Source organism: Mustela erminea, chromosome 9, assembly GCF_009829155.1.
Source record: "Mustela erminea isolate mMusErm1 chromosome 9, mMusErm1.Pri, whole genome shotgun sequence".
NCBI classification, from domain to species: Eukaryota; Metazoa; Chordata; class Mammalia; order Carnivora; family Mustelidae; genus Mustela; species Mustela erminea.
Genome location: NC_045622.1, coordinates 74,639,685 through 74,661,044, shown reverse-complemented (window position 1 = coordinate 74,661,044; position 21,360 = coordinate 74,639,685). Strand labels below are relative to the sequence as shown.

At 41.1% G+C, this 21,360-nt stretch overlaps 1 protein-coding gene across 2 annotated transcripts in view; it reads right to left on the bottom strand.

Annotated features, from left to right (window-relative positions):
• Window positions 1-21,360, bottom strand: part of NELL1 (neural EGFL like 1) — an 833,013-nt gene that overhangs the window by 324,361 nt on the left and 487,292 nt on the right. For both annotated transcript variants that reach the window (XM_032359330.1, XM_032359331.1), the window contains exon 14: window positions 10,030-10,152. In XM_032359330.1, the coding sequence (XP_032215221.1) occupies window positions 10,030-10,152 (123 nt within the window). The remainder of the gene's footprint in view (window positions 1-10,029; window positions 10,153-21,360) is intronic.

The window sequence follows — 21,360 nt, the reverse complement described above, 5'->3', positions numbered from 1 at the left end:
CATCACAAGTGCTTCTCGGCTCTACACCTAGTCCTAGGTAGGACTGCTGAGTGAATAGTGAATGAGTATAAACAGAAGCCATTTGAAGAAGACTCTGAAATAGACGCAAAAAAAAAAAAAAGATGTAAACACGCAAAAAAGATACCACACTTGGGCTTCCCCATTGCCTCTTACATTGGGGTAAAAAATTTGACCCTTTCTGGTATGATGATGTTCAGTATCCACAGGACACTTGGTATCAACGGGGTATTTGGGATCAATAGGAATGAAACATAAAATAGAATAAATGGATTTTCTATGTACAACGGTCTTTGAACTTAAATAACAAGCCCATTGATGATTTTCTAAAATATTAAAATAGGTATTTCTCAAGCATTTACAACTTTAATTCTTCGATTGTCTGACGATGATACAGATTCAGGGTAATTAATACATGAGGCTACAAGAGCAGAATGGCTTTGTGCCAGATGAACTAGCCAATCCCATTTCGGATTAATATTTATTTACTGAACACCCAGAAAGCACAAGGTCTCCTATCAGTGAGAAAGGCTCAAGAGTGGGCTATAGAATTTAGCTGTTATGTATACACATAATGCATTAAATACAAGCAGAAATGATAGGAAAAATGACTTATACTGACTGAAAAGATCAAGGAGAAATGGGATTTGAGTGGGACTAGGAAGGGTAAACAGGGGATGTCTGGGTGGCTCAGTGGGTTAAGGGTCTACCTTCAGCCTGGGTCATGAGCTCAGCATCCTGGGATCGAGCCTGTGTCAGGCTTCCTGCTTGGCAGGGAGTCTGCCTCTCCTTTTCCCTCTGACCTTCCCCCTTGTTCATACTCTCTCTCTCAAATAAATAAATAAAATCTTTAAGAAAAAAAAAAAAGAAGAAGAAGGGTAACAGGATTTCAACTGGAAGAAAAAGAGGATGGAAAAGCCTTTCCAGTATAAAAAATGATCCCAAAGAGAGGGAAGGGGGCCTGAGTTACCTGGCCGGACCTGGCCAGAGAATACTTAGTTAAGTTTCAGTGTGAGTGGTAAGAGAATGGGCAATGCTCTTGTAAAAGATGAAGCTAGAAATATCTAGATGGGGCCAAGCTGTCACTGGGTCTTGAGTGCCCTGCTGAAAAGTGTAGATTTGGTTCAATACAAGTTAGCTTCTTCAGTAGAAAATGATGTCATTCTATAGCCCACTCTTGAGGTTTATGACTGTTTAAGCATGACATTATGATTCGGCATGTTCCTAATAAACTCTTTCTTACCATGGTATATTCAAGTTTGTACCCCTGTGTCAACAACACCTTCTATAACTGGCCGGACTCAACTGAAAGGGATTTTTGTCATCCATGCCCACCTTCAGTCCTTTCTTAAATTTACGATCCAGGGTCAAATCATCAAATAGTCCTAAAAGAAATCTGAAAGTCACATTTCTTATAGTAATCTGACCTGGTCCAATTATTTCAATATGATCTGGGGGTGGGGGATGGGGAGAAACTAAAACTTTAACCAAACTAGCAAAGGGACAGACTTCCATACCATCATCTTTAGGTGGAAAATTGTAAGTAGCCCTCACTGCTCCAAATGCAGTCCACACTTGTTGAAAGTTGACCCTGAGCGTCCTCTAACCCACCTGCTTCCTGATTTTATAAATGAATCACGTGTACGGTAGAGTTTCAAATCCCTCCTTGAAATATGACGACATTGCTCTGTAATCAGACGTGGACTCCTAAAAAAATTCCACCACCTTTAACTATTTATCACTAGGACTGTGTTCTTACAAATGGACCCGCCTCTAAAAGTGTCAAACCTGGCCCAAATGTCAATCTCGCCTCTCGTCATTCTCTCCAACATTCTGTCCATATATCTGAAGGCAGAATTTTAGATTGAGACCTTTCTGGATTCTTCCTCATTACATTAGCCGCTTCCAAAATGACATCTGGAGTGCTGTGAGCACTCTTGCCAAAGGCTTTCCCATTCCCCTTGCATTCGCTTCAAAATCCCTAAACATCACCTTCTCTGAGTCACAACCCAGCAGTTTACCAACTTTACTATCTTCAGCAGTATCGTATTAAAACAACGGATTTTTCTCTCCTGCCTCTCCCTATCCTGCGCTCCATTCATGACTCTGATTCTCTGAAAGCAACCCTGCACAGGTAAGATCCCTAGATTACTTACTTAACTCAGAATTTCATCTACATCTTAAGCATGTGCTGTCACATTAATCTTTCTGTCTACACCAAGCCTTCTCTGGCCTTCTGTTAACTGACTTTCTGGGTTTTTCTCCTAAGGTTTATCTGCCTCCCATCAAGCAGAATTTCTGGGAAGCAGCACTTCCCCAAATGTACCACCCTGCAAACACACTCACAATAAGTGACTTCAGAGAGCTAGAAGGATTCTGAGGTGCCTTGGAATAAATACACAGCTACGTTCCAGGAACTTCTACAGCAAAGTCAATTCCACTGGCGTGATTTTCTCTGAAGGTCTGTCATTCCATTAGCAAAGCAGACTCCACACTAAGGGCTATGTGCAGATCTACCTTCGGGAGCAGAGATATCCTTGGCTGGGGGCAAGACTTGAGTGGCTTAAGTGCCTCTGTGTCCCATGCAGATTTTGCTTTGTTACAGAATCTTCTTTTTTTTTTTTTTTAAGATTTTTTAAATTTAGTTGACAGAGAGATCACAAGTAGGCAGAGAGGCAGGCAGAGAGAAGGCGGGGAAGCAGGCTCTCCACTAAGCAGGGAGCCCGATGTGGGGCTTGATCCCAGGACCCCCGGATCATGATCTAAGCCGAAGGCAGAGGCTTAAACCCACTGAGCCACCCAGGCACTTGTTACAGAATCTTCTAAGAATCTTCTCGATACACAAGTGTATGCTCTATCAGAAAGGCATCTTGATGTGTTCATTCATCGGAAACTTCTGAGCACTATACCATGCTTAGCTCTGTACTAAATGTTGCTTGAACCTAGATCTGCAGTCAAGGTCTGCAGAAAGCAGGCAAGTAAACGGTCAGCTGTAGCATGGGGCTAGAGCAGTGTTTGAAGAGTGTCTTGGAGCACAGAGGAGGAGTGCTCACCCAAAATGAGATCAAAGAGGGCTTCATGGAATTGAAAGATAGGAAAAAAACGAAGGTAGATTGCCATAACCTGCCAAGTCATGAAACAGCCTCTTCCCATGGTTAGAAAATAACTGTCCTTTCCTTCTCCAGTGTTTAACATATTTCTCTGAGCATCAAAAAAGCAGGAGGGGACACTATGAGTGTGATATTACCATCTCCTGAAATGCTGGAGGGTTTTGAGCAAGGGCATCACACTAGGTTTAGGACAGACCCTAGATCAGAAGACCCCCCTGGAGAGAGCTGCAGCCAGAGAAGGGAGAGTGAGATGGGGAGCCAATAAAAGCCCCAGGGGCTAACTCCTTAGCTCTGATTTTTTGCTTAAAGAATTCAAATTTAAAAAAAAAAAAAAAACCAGCTCCTTGCACATCTTTCATCTAAGAAGGTGAAACTACACACAAACATTTTGCTGCCTTTTTTTTTTTTTTAAACATTTTGCCACTGCTTAATAGAAGTTGCTGGTGGATTTGGGGGGTGGGGAACTTCTTTTCTAGCTATCTGATTTCCCTAAGAAAGGTTTCCCCTTGAACCACCTTCTGGTTCTTCCCTGAATGCTGGTGAGTGAGAGAGAGAGGACCTGGACACGCAGAGCCCAGCTCTTTCCTCACTTACGCAGTAGGGATCTGGAGGTACGCAGGAAACACCCACTCTGGGCTGGTTCTAGTGCCCTCCTGTGCGCAGAGGAGGCCCTATGGGGAGACACTCCAGGGGCTGCCTTGGTCCACGGTAAACAAGTGTGGTGGGCTAATTTGGCAGTTCCGTATCATGAATACTATTGTCAAATACATAAGCCATGTTCTCTGGTGTAATTCTTACCAGTATTCATATTGATGTTAGGGTTTCCACTGCTTGATTTATTTGTCTCTCAACCGGTTCTGAATGCAGGTGGAGGGAGAAAAAAGACTTCATTTTTAGGCTCTTCTCAAACCATAACAATTATCATAAATAGTTAATATGCTGGTCCCGGAGAGATCATCTCAGGTAGCCTGATAAGGCCAAGTGTCAGACGTTATAACAGAGGATCTAACAAAACATAGACAAAACACAAAGCCAGTCTAGAAGGAGACAGATCCACAGTGCAGCCGCAAGGAGACAGGATCGAGTACTAGCAGCACTGGAGCTCCTGGAGAAAGGTGTTCCTAAACCCCAGCCACATTTTTGCCCTTAGGTTGTAGGACACACCCGGAAAGCAAAGGCCAGCAGACTTGTCCAACTTCACCAGCATACAACCAGCTCAGAAGAACCCTTCATCTGGGGATTAAAGCTCTGTGCCCCCATCTTAACATTCTTAATAACTGCATCTTTGAATAGGTTTTGAAAATGCAATCTAATGGGATAACACAGCACGCCCTAGGGCTTTGCAGCCCTAGCTCATGTGTGGCTCACCACCCTTGGCCTCTCCCCTACCCCCAACCCACCCCAGGATGAGTTCTCAGTTCTCCCTTCTTCAGACCCCTGAGCCTTGGTCCCTCACAGCCTCTGTCTTTGCCACTCAGCAGCAACTGCTCTCTGCCTCCAGCAGGGTCCTGTGCAGACACAGGAAGGCTCGGGGATGTGGGGGGATGCATGTGCTGGGTTTTCCAGGTAAAGTATGCCTGTGTCAGCCTCACTCTGAGCGGGCAGCACGCAGGTGCATTCCACGGTGACGCAGGGAATTGGTGGGGAGACTGCGGTCTCTTGGGTTTCTCATCTGTTGGGGATTGGGGTGCAGGGCTCAAGGGAAGGGGAGCTACCAGGCTCAACCTCCCTGCCCCCACCAGGTCACACTGCACTGGTCCGGGCAGAGAGGAGCCCTGTGGTCAGTGGGCTGAGTGTGTGTGTGTGTGTGTGTGTGTCAAAGTAGGGAATGGGCCTGAGGCTCCTCCGAGCATTTGCACTGACCTCAAGAGCATCCCCCATGGCAGATGGAATGACTTTATTTTTTAACTGATTTTGTGGGGGAGGGGTTGAGGGAGAGAGAGAGATAGAAGGAGTGAGAGAAACAGTCAGGTACTTCATCAACTGAGCTACTCAGGCACCCTGGAGAGTGACTTTAAATAGCAAATAAAAAACACCTCGATAAGGTGTGAAAGACACTACAAAAAAAAGGCAAAAGTTTCATATTTTAGTACTTTTAAACAGAAGACTTTTCCTTTTTTCCTACTTTTTCTCCCTCACTCTCACTTTACTCTGGGCTCTATGACAATTTCATAGCCAGGCTTGCCAGTAGATTTCTCTTGCTTGCAACCAAAGGAGTCCTAACCAACACCTCATAATGCCTTTCACATGGCTCGACATTTTGAATAATTTTTTGTAAGCCTCTTTCACATGAGATAATACTATTTTGTAGATAGTTACATTGGGTAGGAAGCATCTGTTCAAATCTTTCTCCCCACACTAAATGATGACGTCTCCAGCGACCTTGTCTTATTTGTCTTTTATTCTTTTGGTGCCCAGAACTATGCTCTAGACATAGAATTCACATTTACTCTATGTTTGAAAGATAAATGTCAATATTATCAGTCATTAAGATAAGAATGTTCTTGGGGCACCTGGGTGGCTCAGTCGTTAAGTGTCTGTGTTTGGCTCAGGTCATGATCCCAGAGTCCTGGAATCAAGTCCCACATCAGGCTCCCTGCTCCATGGGGGGCCTGCTTCTCCCTCTCCCATTCCCTCTGCTATGTTCCTTCTCTAGCTGTGTCTCTCTGTGTCAAATAAATAAAAAAAAAAATCTTAAAAAAATAAAAAAGATAATGTTCTCAAGGATCATCACATCTTATCCAGGCCTAAGGGACAAACAAGGGAGAAGGCCCTGTCTTTTACCTCCTGACAGCTGCCCAGAGACCAATTTCAGATCCAGGTTCGTGCAGAACTGGCAAAGCAGATCAACATTCCTACAGACGACCCCTACTCGCAGGTCATGTTGTGCAAATTAGATCTGAAACAGTTTGCCAGTGTTTTGTCCATTTAACCCGAAACTTTTAGCAACAGCTCTTGCATAGATTCAAAAGTAATTTAGTTTGTTTGTCAAAAATAGGAGCAAATTAAAAAAATTATATATTGACATTGTACTGTCTCTTCCCTTGCTGATTTTACAGTCTCTAGTTAGAAGAAAACAAACAAACAAATGAGTGTTAAATGATGAATGTCCAGAGAGGAAAGGAAGAAGGGGAAAGAGAGAAAAAAACAGAAAGGAAGGGGACTAAAGACAGTAGCACTAATCAGGTTAAATTGGTCAAGCCATGCCTTATTCAAGATTTACCTGTGAGCTGGAACAACGCTATCCACCTCCCAGGGATACGGTGGGAACTAATGAGGTAACATATGCGAACACACTCAGAAAGCCAGCTTGCACATATTTTGTAACTGCTGAAGCTGAACAGGTACTTACCACCCATATGAAAAAAAAAAAAAATCCAAAAGAAAGAAAGAACACCTTCCCTGGGAACTGGCCTCCAAGAGAGTTCATCTGAATGAATTCATACCAATTAGTATTGTTTGAGAACTTGCTGCCTCATATTTTGCTTGTGCATGTTGTTAATGGTGTTTATTTCTATGCAGATGCAGTCAATTCCATGAACATCACCACCTCTAGAAGAGCTTTCATACATTTAAAAAAACATAACAAAACAAAACAAAACAAAACAGTTCAAGGGCACTGCCTTTAAGAGGCTGTCTTCCACTCAAGGTCCTGGGATCTAGTCCAGTATTGGGGAGGAGTGAGGGACCTTCCAGCTCAGCGGGGAGCCTGTTTCTCCCTGTGTCCTGTCCCCTGCTCTTGCGTGCTCTCTCTCTCTCTGCCTTAGAAGGATCTTTGCAGGGCACCTGGGTGTCTCAGTCAGTTCAGTGCCTCACTCTTGACTGGGGCTCAGGCCATGATCCAGGGTCACGGGACTAAGCACTCAGTTGGCCTTCGCACTCAACAGGGAGTCTGCCTGAGATTCTCTCTCCCTCTGCCCCCTTTCCTGCTCCTTCTCTCTCTTGTTCTTTCTCAAATAAATAAAATCCTTTAAAAAAAAAAATCAGAAAAAAAAAATCAGTTCCAGTTGTCTAGTTATTCTTGTCTAACTCCCTCTGTAAATGTTTCAGTTGCAGTTGGAAAAGTTAAATGCACACAGTGTGCTCTGAAATGGAGACACAAATCTGGGTACTTCGGTCAGAAGGCGGAGGTTCAAGGCAACTCATCATCCACTCCCTCTCCTCCTCCTCACACACTGCACCACCGCTGATACTGTTTTTACATTTTACAGCATTAGATATTTTAAAAACACACTGATACATATACCCTCTTTTAAGACTTCTTTGCAATAACATTGTTGGAGAAACACAGATGGTGATGTTAACCCATTTTCCTATGTAAAAATATATAAGTTACAACTCACCAGCAAGAAAATCTTGTCTAAGATTTCCTTGTCTTAGACCTTGTCTAAGACTCTAAACTCATGGTCCCATTCTGCAACTACATCGCACTGCCCCCGCCAGGCCACATGTATAAAACATGAGATGCTCCCTATCTTATTGATGGCCACACAAGGGACCGGGAGAACCACATGAAACAAAATTACTGTCCTTGATTCTTTACTTTCAAGACTGTGGACACCAGAAACATTATTGGAACTCACATTTTTTTACAATCAGACTTTCGAACTCTACAAAGGGGAAGCCACTGCTTATCACAATGGCATGCGAGGGTTTGGCAAACACAGACTCACTGAACTAGTATAATTAATATTACTTTATGAGGTAACATAATTCTGAAAAAAAATGCATTGAAGTCAAATCTCTATGTGCTGCTCACACTCTAACATTAGCATGCAACTACCAGTAGCGGGTTTGATAATCCATGGAACTGTATTAATATTTATATCTTTTTGTTTCACTTGGGAAGTATCTTTAGCCTTCTTTTAAAATTCATGTAAATTCCCATTGTAAAAGATGCAAACAACATTGAATTCATTGAGGTCAATGTTCTTTGCTGCACAGACACATCCCCATGGATGATAAAATGAACAGTTGCGTGTCTCCGGTCTCTGCACATTGACATAAAAGTATGCATATAGGTATTTGTAAATAATAAATCAGACTTGTGATGATATTATAGGTATTGTCCTATAGGTCTATTTTTCTTGAAAACATGTGTCAGAGTGTGTGTATGCGCATGCACACATGTATGTACATACATCGAGTTTTAAACCTCTGTACTCTATTCCACGAAATGATATGCGACATAAATCATTCCACTACCAACGTATTTTGGTGGTTTCTGGCTTTCAGTGAATACAAACTATGCAGCAAACCATCACCATAGTGCATATTCCTCCCCCTCACGACATGTGCCTTTTCTAGAATACATTTCCGCAGGTAAAAATCGATGGAATCGAGAGAATCCTGACATTACTCCTCAGATTACTTTACACGTTGATTTTCTCAAATTGCCATTTAAAAGTTTCACCAATTTACACTGCCATGTAAACAAATAAAAAACAATTCTGTTTACCCCAACCTCAGCAACGGAGCATAACATCAAACTTTTAAAAGATTTATTGATGAGAGAGGGAGAGCGCGCTAGCAGTGCGGAGAGGCAGAGGGAGACAGAGAATCTTAAGCAGGCTCCATGCTGAATATGAAGCCCCACTTGCTGCTCAATCCCAAGCCAAATCCTCAAGCCAAAACCAAGAGTCAGATGCTGAACCAACAGTCACCCACTTAGCGCACTGAGAATAAAATCAATTTTTAAAAATTCTCCCCAGTCGAGTGCACGAATATGGTCACTTGGTCACTGCACATTATCTCTCTCTCTTCATCAGCATGTCATCTCCACAGAGGAGTGCTGATAATATACTATGTGTCCTTGGGCAAGTTCCTTAACCTTTCTCACCTCTAAAATGGGGATGATAATTATAATAATACCAAACTCAAAGGATTATTTCTTGTTTTTTGTACATTTTGCCCCTTTTTCAATATAATGTTGTCACTTTCTTCTTTGGTTAATCCAGTAAGTTAACACGTATTTACTGAATGCCTACAATGTGCCAAGCTTCGTTCTAATTGCTGGGGACACACCAGGGAGGCATAACTAAGTTAATTGCTCTCAGAGAGCTTCCATCCCCATGGGGAGGCAGACAATACAGAAGCAATGACGTACAATGTTCTGTCATGTCATATTAGTGAAGGAAAAGAAAAGTAGGGCATAAGGCTAAGAAATATAGAGGTGCTATTTGAGGGTTGGCCAACCAAAATTTCTATGATAGGGGGACGCTTGTGGAGAGACCTTAAGGAAGTAAACATCCAGGCTGAGGGGACAGCAAGCACACAGCCCTGAGACAGGAATGTGGTTGGCGAGTCTGAGAAGAAGTGGGAATAACATGTTGGTTGTAGAAGGAATGAAGGGGAGAGCAAAGAGAAAGACCAGCTGAGAGGAGCCAGAGACCAGATTCTGAATGTTCTCAGAAGCCATCAGGAGCAATTTTAATTTTATTCTAAAGGCAGATGGCAGCCAAGGAACTACCTCTGAATTGCTGAATCGCTCAGGACACAGAGAGAAACTTGATGCCTCCAACCAAGGTACTCCATACCTCGAGTATGGCCACAGGCAGCTCCCACCTGTCCTCTGAGCAAAGCTCACAGGGAGCAAAAACCCACATCAGCAATTACAGTTTCCCTCACAAATTCAGGCCGACAGGCAAAGCCAAACCAAGCCACACACAATTGTGGAACCATGTCCCTGACCCAAAGGCATACCATCTGCATTCAATCCAAAATGTAGACGTAAAGCATTTTTCTTCTTCCCTGATGCACAGTGCCCTCACCAGATGATAGACCAGGAATGGAACCCTGGTCCGGCTCAGCTACCACCATGGTAGAAAGGGTCTGCCACGTAAGTACCGGGAGCCCAGGCAGGGAAGCTGCTCCTGGCTCCCCCCTTAGGCCGCAAGCCTACCTCTGCAGATGGTGCCATTGCCCACGTAGCCTGGTTTGCAGGTGCAGCTGTGTCCCTGGACAGTGTTGGTACAGATGGCGTTCTCATCACAGTTGTGCTGCCCACTGCCACATTCATCATGCTCTGTTTGCAGGGGGAGAAAGAGAGACAGACATCGTTTTACAAGTTGGCATCACGAGTGTTGGAAAAGTAAGCTGGGACTCACCAAGTAAGAAGGACAGGGACCACCACCAGGTATGGGGATCTCAACTATGCACCTGGCAGCTTCTGTGCCTAGCAAGGTTGGAATCTCAACAACTCTACAAGATGGATGTCATTGTCCCCACTTTGCAGGCAAAGAAACTAAGGGTCCGAGAAGCCAGTGTCTTAGTCAGGCAAGTCGCATGATTGGCAAGTGCTGTTCTAAGGGCATTGTCTTTTCCATGTCCTGCAAAATGTTTCTATAGAGGGTTCAAGGCAGCGTTTCTCAACAGAGGCCAATTCTGCATCCCCTTCCCACTAGAAACATTTGACACTAACGATATCCTTAGTCATCATGGCTTGGGATGGGGGTGCTACTAGAATCTAGCTAGATGCTGCTAAGCATCTTACAATACACAGGAAAGCCCAGCACAAGAAAATATTGATTATATTACAATAAAAACGTCAATAGCACCTAGGCTGGGAAAACTTCCTCTAAGGTTAAAGAAGGAAAAAGAAATAAATCCCACATATGAGATTCCATGGTTTCTTTGAAACTGAAGAGGAAGGTTCCGTTAATATAACCTGGCAAAGAAGCATTTACTAACAAGGAATTTCAAAGAATTCCATTGGTCACAGGAAATGCTGGGAAGCATGGGGTTGTGCAGAATCAAAAGGGATTTACTCTTATGACCTCTCCTCAAGGGCCTTCAGCAGGGCCCTGAATTCCAGTTTTCCATGTAGGCCAAGTTCACAGGGGTGAGCAGTCAACTCCCTGGGTTGATGCCTGATAGGTAGTCACATGGTTGTATATTTTCAAAGAGCTATGGCATCCTTAACCTACAAGATGCTGGAGGATGTAGATCCAACACTTTACAAAATGGACCAAAAGATTCCAAGTTAGAAATCAGGATTTCACAGATAATGACACTTTCCTGTCATAATCCAGAACTTGAAGTAGTTATCCAAATGGCTACTTTGTAAAGAACAGTGTCAAAAGTTTAGGCCTTGGGCACCTGGGTGGCTCAGTGGGTTAGATCTCTTCCTTTGGCTCAGGTCATGATCTCAGGGTCCTGGGATCAAGTCCCTCACTGGGCTCTCTGCTCGGCAGGGAGCCTCCTCTCTCTCTGCCTGCCTCTCTGCCTACTTGTGATTTCTCTCTGTCAAATAAATAAATAAAAATCCCCCCCCCCAAAAAAATGTTTAGGCCTATTTCCTTTAATATCTGCTAATATAACTTCTTAGACATTTTAAGAAGTGTAACTTCTTAAACATTTTAAGAAGAAAATTCAAACATATTTATTTAAGTCCCAAAATAACATAAAAAACAAGAGCTGAAATCCCAGCTAGAAACCTCCCCAAAATAACACTCCCCGAAAAACACTAAACATTCAATAGTTTATAAAGGGTCCTGTTAGATCAATGTAGCAATCAATTGAAATATCATTGATCTTCATTCATTTTTATCCTAACTTTTCTAACTGAGACCCGGTAATGAGAAAGGTTGAATTCTACAAAGCAGGGCTGTTTTTTAGTCACCCATGTGCAATTACAGGAGAACACACACGAGCATATGACTCTTGATGCAACACCTTGGATTTATAAAAATTTTTTTTTTCTTTCAGCCTTAAGACCAACCCAGTCAGTGAGAAATATGCATGGGTTAGCAAATAGGGAGAAAAGAAGATTTACGACGACTCACTTCTAGTCTGTGCTAATGTCATCTCCAGCACACTTGAGCAACAGTATAACCGCATGGATGTTAGATCAAATTTACAGACCTATGAAGCACCTAGTATATGCAAGTACAATACCAGGGGATGTGGGGCACACAAAAAGTCCAAGAGTATTGACTTCAACACCCAAGTTTTCAATCCTTTATTTAAATTCATTTAATAATTATTACGGTCTGTACTGGGAATACGAAGGTGAGTAGATATGGTCTCAGCTCACATGAACATTTTAATAGAAGCCACCAGACGTCAATACGCAGCTAAGCAGAACACAAGAGAGAAGTGATGAGGGCTGTAAGGAGGTGACCTTGTATTTCATCAGACAAACAATATATTTTAGAATGAACAGGGACTCTTCTAATAATCACACTGGAGTAACAGGCATGACTCAGAATAACCCACGCAAGGCGGCACGTGTGGCGATGCTAGATAGAAGGAATCAAGATAAACTGAAGTAAGAGTCCCTGGGTGGGGGGAGCAATTTCTGTTGATAGGGAGAGTCTTCCTGCAAAAGATCGTATTTGGGGGCGCCTGGGTGGGTCATTCATTGTCTACGTTCAGCTCAGGTCATGACCCCAGAGTCCTAGGACTGAGCCCCACATCAGGCCCCCTGCTCAGCGGGAAGCCTGCTTCTCCCTCTCCCACTCCCCCTGCTTATTTTCCCTCTCTCGCTGTGTCTCTCTCTGTCAAATAAATACATAAAATCTTTTAAAAAATAAAAAAGGTAGTATTTGAACTGGTCTTTTAAAAATGGTCATGGTTTTCTCAGTCAGAATTGTCCATGAAGGGCATAACAGGTGAAAGAAAGGTATGGTTTTATGCAACATCCCAAATGTCTGGTCCACTCTCACCTACCTTGTCTTCCACCGCCCCACCCCTGCCAAGCTTTGCTGAGGTCTAAGTGACAAAACTGTAAGTTATTCAAAGTGTTCAATGTGATGATTTCTTAAATCATACATCATGAAACACTTTCCCTCATCAAGTTAATTATCACATCCATTCTACCTGGTCCTCTAATTATTTTTGAAGGAAACCCTCTTCTCTGCTGAGGTGGAGCCATCACTGGCCTGCAAAGGTAGTCCATTCCTACCTCTCTCCAGTTTGCCATTTTGTTTCTGTGGCTCAATACAGAGTCTCCCAATGTAGATGCACTATCTGTGCCCCTGTTCGGCTTCAAACACCACTTCATGCCCATTCTCTTGCCATTTAAGCCAGATCTGCTTTCCATACCACATAAATTTACCATCTTGGAAATATTACCAAATCTGGTCTCTTTATCTCCTTGGAGACACTCACATACATGGTGATGCTTGTGAGTTTTATCACTAATATTTTAGCCAAGTAACTTTGAAGAGAGAAACTGTAGCATATTTTATACAACCTTCACTTAGCCTATCATTACTTCACATAATGGTCCTGAGCCTACAGAGTGCCAAGCATTGAGCTAAATGTTACACATACATCATTTAATTCTCCTATCAATCATATGAAGATGGCTCATTTTACAATAAAGGAGCTGAAATAAAGAGACATTCAATAATCTGCCAACGTCCCAAAACCAGTAAGTGGAGGAGCTCGGAATTGGGACACTGGGCACCAGAGTGACTACATCACTGAGCAGTGAGAAGCAAATCTGGATATGGTTGAAGTTAAACCAAGTCATATGGAAGAGATTCCATAAAGCCAGAAAGGAAGAAGGTCTTCTTCTACACTAGCCTCAAATTCCCACTGAAGATCTGACTTATCTTGGACAGAAATAACTGCAGAAGAAATGATCTCTAAAAACATCAAATTCCCTTCCAGCGGTTGGAGATGCTGTCAAAGGCGCCGCAGGGCGAACACTTGGAGAGGTGGCGTGACAAAACAGTTGGGAGTGTAGACTCCAACCAAAACCATGCAACCTGGGTTAGAGGACCCTGATTTTGCCACTTACTAGCTATGTGAACTTAAGTGATGGAGACAATTGGTGTCTTAGTTTCCTAAGGTGTAAAATGTGGATAATAACAGAACCTATCTCCTGAGGTTGTCATGAGGATTGTATTAGCGAATATAGGTAAAAGGCTTAGAGCACAATGCAACTAGTATATGATCCATAAATGTACGCTATTTTATTATTGTTATTATTATTACCCTCACTATTGCAATTATTTGTCAGCAGACTTAATTGTTGGATAGTCCTTAAAAGTGGTTAAGAAAACACCCTTTTTCCTTTATAGGCTGGTAGTTCAGGCAGAAAGACAATTTTGACAGGATTTTGAAGATGATTAAATAAACAATGAATTTTGGAACACTGAAAAAAATAAAATAAAATTTAAAAAATAAATTAAAAAAAAAAAAGAATAACTCTTTGAAGACCCAAACAAGTATTTGCTTACATTCAATTATGGTCCCCAAGAAACAAGACTACAGACTGGGAAGGTGAAGGATGTATGTTTGTAATTGTTGATGTATGACCTGAGTTTGATTACAGTATATTTAGAGTATCCTCCCTCTTGGAAAAAATCATAATGATTGTGGTGGCAGGCTGTTTCTCCACTGATGATGATAATTATTGGTATGCTGGCTAATATTTATTCAGCACTCATGAAGCACTGTCATTATCACATAGGTCTTCTCTCCTCCTCTTCCTCCTTTTCCTTCCACAGAAGGGCTCAGAAAGACTCTGATCTACCTCTGTAACACTGCAATCAAATGTAATCAATGGCCATTATCCATTAACATCTTATTTTCTTTAGTGGACTAATCAGGACCCAAAGAAGACACTGAAATGGTCATTCCAGCTGCAAATGCTCCATGTCTGTGGTCTGGCTGGCTTGCAGCTTTTCTTTGTCCAAAGCAGTCTCTTATCTATTTTACAAAATTGTTAAAAAAAAAAAAAAAAAACACTGGGAGATGCCAACCACATCTCACCGATCACATTTCATAGATGAGGAAACTGGGGTCTGAAGCGCCTAAGAGGTGTAAGTACATAGATAATAAGTTGTATGTCTGGAACTCAAACTCCCCTCCAGGTCCTCATCTCTTTTCCTGTATTCTTTCCAAAACTCCACTTTACGGTATGATCCAAAGGAGTTTCTAAAGTGTTGGCGACAGTGACAGTATGTTTTTACTTTTTAAAGGAAAATAGTCACAATTTAAAGGAAGTTGCAAAGGTAGTACAAGAAGTCCCATTACATACACTTCACCAGGCTTACCCCAAGAGTGCCGTCGTATGTAGCTGTAGTATAAGGTGGAAGCCAGAAAACAGACGTTGGTATATTATCGTTAGTAGTCTATAAACCTTATTCGGCTTATACCAGTTTTTAAAATCTACAACTATTTTGAGGGGTGTGTATGTGTTTGAGTATATAGTTGTAAGCAGTATTATCCTGTGTATAAATTCAGGTAACCACTGCCACAATCAAGCTATTTTTTCTTTGTTTACACTTACTTACCACTTCCCAACATCCTCCTATATACCCAGTCCCCGTCCCTTGTCAGCTACTTATATGTTCTCATCTCTATAGGTTTGCCATTTAGAGAGTGTTGCATAAATAGAATTAAACATAAATTTTGAGATTAACTTTTTCACTAGACAAAATGCCCTTGAATTCCATTCAGGTTGTTGTACGTGTCCATAGTCCATTTCTATTTATTGGGGAGAAGTATTCCACTGTAAAAATGTATCAGTTTGTGCAACATACACACATTAAGGGACATTTGGATTGTCTCCTGTATTTTGCTACTATGAATAAGTTTCCATGAACATCTGTATGCAGGTTTTTATGTGAACATATATTTTCATAACTTTATTCTTTGATTTCTTTCATTAGTATTTTGTAATTTTCAGCATACAGATCCTATACATGCTTCATTAGCTTTATAACTATTATTTCATCTTACCTTAGAACCACTGTATATAATATTATTCTTTTAATTTTGGTTTCTACATGTTGGTTGCTGGCATATAGGAATATGATTGATTTTTGTGTGTTGATTATCATAGCTTGTGACATTGCAGAACTCATTCTATATTTCTTGTAGATTCCTCACATAGACAATCATGTCATCTATAAATAGAAATAGTTTAACTTCTTTCTTTCTGACTTCTACACTTTTTATTTCCTTTTGTTCCCTTATTGTATGGACTTCCAGGGCTATGTTGCACAAAAGCGGTGAGAGTGAACATCATTGATTTATTATTAATCTAAGCAAGAAAGCGTTCAGTCTCTCTTTATTAAATATAATGTTAGTTATAACTCATAATACTTTGTCAGTACAGGGTAGAGGTTCAGCTCCTTGGTGAGCTCTACTAACAATGAAGTTGGGAAAGCGTAGTGGCTATTAACCTTGTCTTCCAGTGCTTTGTTCAGTCTCCAAGCTGCTGGGTGGACTGGAGGCCATGTCCACACTCAACTCCACTGACATTAGTACAGGGAGGAAATCAGCAGGTTCCCATCGACAGATGGCTCAAGTAGAGTGTATATTTTCAAAAAGGTTTTCTGTTTGTTCTGTTAATCCCCCTTTTCCCTAGAAGAAGTAGAGTTGGCTTTTCTTGGAGCTTTTATAATATGTGCTGTTGCTGGCTTTGGGCTGCAGTCTTCTTCAGCTCCTCAACTAAGACATATGAGATGCACAAATAAAATGGGGAACTTACTCCTTGTGGCTCCTCAAGTCCCAAAGTTTTCAGGTAGTTTACTTTCCTTTTACCTTTCAGAGTCTTCCTGACGATTTGCTGTGTTACATCTAAGGGTTTTCTTTTTGTTGTAGGAGAAAAGGCCTGGGAAATGGGGCTAGTTCATCTTGATCAGAATCAAATAGTTTAATTTAATTTCTAAGAAATTAGTCACTTTCCTTCTCTGCTTCCTTTCTACATAGCATTAATAATTGTGACTTTTCATAAGTAACACTCACTGAGCATACTATGAGCTGGACTCTGCTCTAATGTGTTATAGCATTCATATGACTTAAGAATTACTATCATCTCTGTTTTCTATATGAAGAAACAGGAACAGAGAGGTTATGGCCCAAGGTTATAAGGTAATAGATTCAAACCAAGGCAGTCACTGTCAAACCAGGACAGAAGAATTAGAGACATGTCATTGTTAGTCATTCTTGAAACCCCTTTCTCCCTTAATCCCTTATAACACATCCATCACCAAGTCTTGATTTTTCTGAGTATCTCTCAAATTCATTCCTATATCCCAATTTCCATTGCCATCACCCTCATCCAAACCACTGTTATCTCACCCACAGCTAAGCTGCTATCATTAACTTAGGTGTTGTCGCTTCTTAATGGATCTTCCCCACATTCAGTATTGCCCACTTTAAATTTATTCTTCATACTACATTTAGCGCAATCTATTAGGAATTCGAATCTGATCATCTTGCCATCCCGGCTAAAATCTTCCATCCTTTTACTTCCTTTGATCTCAACTTTTACTGCCTTTGATCTGAAAATGTGGATATTGTTACTATGCCCTCCTGGTCCCCTCGCCGCTTCACCTCCACCTAACTGCCTAGCAACAGGTTGTTTCATTTTCATGCCTGCTCTGCTCAACCACGCTGCCTTTACTTCCTTCCTGCGGGTCAGGTACCTTCACATGTCCTTCCCTCTCAGCCCGGCTCATGCTTGCTCATCCCTGTTCTGTCAACTAGTCCCCACAAACTCAGTAAAGAACACCTGATTTCCTTGGCGTGTAAGTTTCCCCTGAAACCTACTCATACAACACTCAGCACTTCTCCTTCAAAGGGGTAACCAGTTACAGTTCTACATTAATTAGTGTATTGGTATTTTTACTAATACCTGCCTTTTTTACTATCGCATACATTGCTTGGGGATGTATCTCAATTTATCTTTCTTTACTTTAGATCCAGCCCTTCGCAGAACTTCTGAAACTTAGTTGGTGCCTAATATTTATAAAAGGAAGGAAGGGAGAAAAAAAGCGAGGGGGAAGAGGGAGGGAAAAAAAAAATGTAAACAAAGAGTATGATTGCCTTTAGCATCAAAAGTTGTAGAGAGGTCAAGGAGAAATAAGACTAAGAAAAACATAATTGTATCAGACAGGTGAGGGAAACTTTGAAGAGCTCAAAAATGAAATACAGCTGGTACTGATGTGTTGATGTATTTATCACAGAGCGTTTGTTGGAGGAGGAGAAAGTGATGTGGTTTCAGGAGCTCTCTTTGAAGCAGGCCATTTCTTTCATAAAGAATTGCTAAGGATTCTGAGATAACCGAAGCCTTGTAAGAAAATACCCGCAAATCATTCAACTGACAACTGACTTGATTCAAGCACATACAACTCAATAAAAAGATATCCCACTCAGAAAATGGGAAAAATATTTAAAGAGACATTTCTCCAAAGAAGATACACAAATGTAATAAGCACGTGAAAAGATGCTCAGAATCATTAGAAATTAGGAACATCCAATGCAAAAAACACAGTGAGATACCATTTCACACACACTAGAATCAAAAACACAGACAAGTGATGATAAGAATGTAGGGAAATTGAATTCCTTCTACATCGCTATTGGGAGTCTAAAACATTTCAGCCACTTTGGAAATTACTTTGGTAGTTCTGCACGCTATTAAACATAGGGCTACCACATGTTCCAGCAATTTTACTCTAAGGTATATATCCAAGAGAAATGAAAACATTTGCCCACACAAATAGTTGCAGAGAAATACTCATATAAATGTTATTCATAATAGCCAGATGGTGGAAACAACTCATATATTTATCAACTGATGAATCCATAAAGAAAATGTGGTACATCCGTACAATACTATTTTTGCATGTTATTTTATATTTTATATTATTCAGTAATAAAAGAGTGCTACTGCTATGTGCTACAACATGTACCATGCATGAAACTCAAAAACATTTTGCTAAGTGAAAGAAATAAGTCATAAGAGATTGTGTGTTGTATAATCTCATTTACATGAAATGTCCACAACAGGCAAATCTATAGAGAGAGAAAACAGATGAGTGGTTATCTAGTACTAAGCTTGAGGAAATGGAGAATAATAGTGAATGGGCACCAGTTTTCTTTTTGGGATGGTAACAATCCTCTAAAATCAGATTATAATAATGGTTGTGCAATTCAAAATATACTTAAAACCACTGAATTGTACACATTAAGGAGGTAAACTTTATGCTATTAAAACTGTATTTCAATAAAGTTTTTAAAAATTGTTAACATTTATCTCACTATCCATGCTCTAGGATAAGGACGTAAAGACTCATCAGAAATCATTCTCAGATGAAATGTTCTTTTGCAAATGGGTATAAGGAATGTTAACTATTTTGCTAACATCCTAGAAATATGCCATATGGCCTTAACTGAAAATACTATTTATTTTACAGTAATATTTTGGGGGGAAGGAGAAAGTAATTATGTGTGAAATGTATGCATCAATTACAAGATGATCCTTACTTTCCTAAATGTGAAAACTGAAAATCTATGCTTTAGGCCCAAGGACGTATGTTACTTACAATCTAAAATGGTGCTTGAATTGCTTGAATTCGAGAAACATCTTTCAAACTCAAAACAAATACATCTCAAAGCTCCCCCTTTGCTGGAATGGACAGTGAATCTCATTCATTATTTCGTTACTTTCCACTCCTACTTTGTACTTAGGAGGAATGCACTATGGTTCTCAGGCTTGTAGACAAAAGTTCATGAGCAGACTGAGTTGCACACTGGTTATTACCGTAATCCATGAAAAGGCAGTTCCAAGTCCTGCTGACTCCCTGCTGATTCCCTGCTAAGTTCATACCAAGATCTTCACCGAGAGCGGGTATCCCAATATCACGGACCCCAGTCTTTACTATACCACAAATCCATTCTCCTCAGTGGAACTGGTCCCACTCTGGGAGGCACCTCTTTAAGAACTTACAGGTCTCCATCTTCTGGCTCCTGAGTGTAGCAACTTCAACTCAGTCTCTTTTGACCTCTTCATATACCAAACCCTATAATCCCAGCTCATTCTACCATAATTCGGTCTCTTCGAAAATATGTATTAACTCTGTCCATAGGCAAAGAGGCACTGGGTCTCCAGAACCAGCAGCTGTCCTTCAGTCAAAGCCCTGAGTAGGGTTATGGGCAGAACAGGCATGTGGATTACAGAGAAAAGGTGGGAATGAGTAGAAACTAGTTCCCATCCTTTTCAACTTTCCCACAGCAGTAAGAAACAAAACACAAAGTAAAAATTCAGTCAAGTGCTTTTCTTTTTTTTTCCAAGTGCTTTTTGACTTGGATATGTAGTATTATATATTATATATGGTAGGTTATATACAATGCATATTAGTCATTTATATACATTTGGTACATAGGAAGTCTATAAAATGTATGTTAAACTATTACCTGTGGTTTAGTACTCAGGGGAGGGTGAATAGAGGACAAATATGAGATATTAAAACTATTTATTTTAGTCACTTCTGAATTTTTCTTTTACAACAAACATATATCTTTTATTACAAATCAAGTTTTTTTTTTAATGAATGAATAAAACGGTTTCAGATTTATCCACGTTGGTACAGAAAAAGCAAAGCTTTGGAGGCTGACCAATCAGCATGCAAATCCCAGCACAGGATGGAAATCCTAGAGAGACCGGGTCTGCAGTCCATGACCCAGTTTCTGTGTGAACAACATGTGGACAATACCAAGACTAAAGAGTAGAAAACTTGGCTTATTCCCTGTTTCCTCAATCTGAACAGACTCTCCTACAGAAGAGATGTTCAAAATACGTTTATATAATGAACACTCATGAAAATAAACTTTGCAAACCATTGGATATCATTTTGGGGCACATAGGAAGTGCTCCAAAAATGGCAGAGACCATGACCACCATCAGGAGCACCATCAACAACACCACAGTGCAATGCTGGCCTGCATTTTCCATGAACCCTTCCTCAGGAATTATGGGAGGATTTTACTAGGAGCTTTGTTATTCTCCTCTAGGCCCTAGAGGCCCTGGGTCCAAGCCCAGCTTTGTCATTTGCTCACTCGGGGATCTAAGCAAGTGTACTTAATGTCCCTGAGCCCCAGTGTCATCACCCAAAAATGGAAACAATAAGACATATCACGCAGAGCTGTTGGAAAGATTAGCTGAGAAAGCATGGAGAAAGTGTCTAGCAGCATACCAACCAAGTAATACGGATTCAGTAAATGTTCATTTTGCTCCACAGGAATAATTTAGAAATGCATCATTAAACTACAAAACTGATGAAGAGGGCACCTGGGTGGCTCAGTGGGTTAAGCCGCTGCCTTCAGCTCAGGTCATGATCTCGGGGTCCTGGGATCGAGTCCCGCATCGGGCTCTCTGCTCAGCAGGGAGCCTGCTTCCCTCTCTCTCTCTGCCTGCCTCTCTGTCTACTTGTGATCTTTCTCTGTCAAATAAATAAATAAAATCTTTAAAAAAAAAAAAACTGAT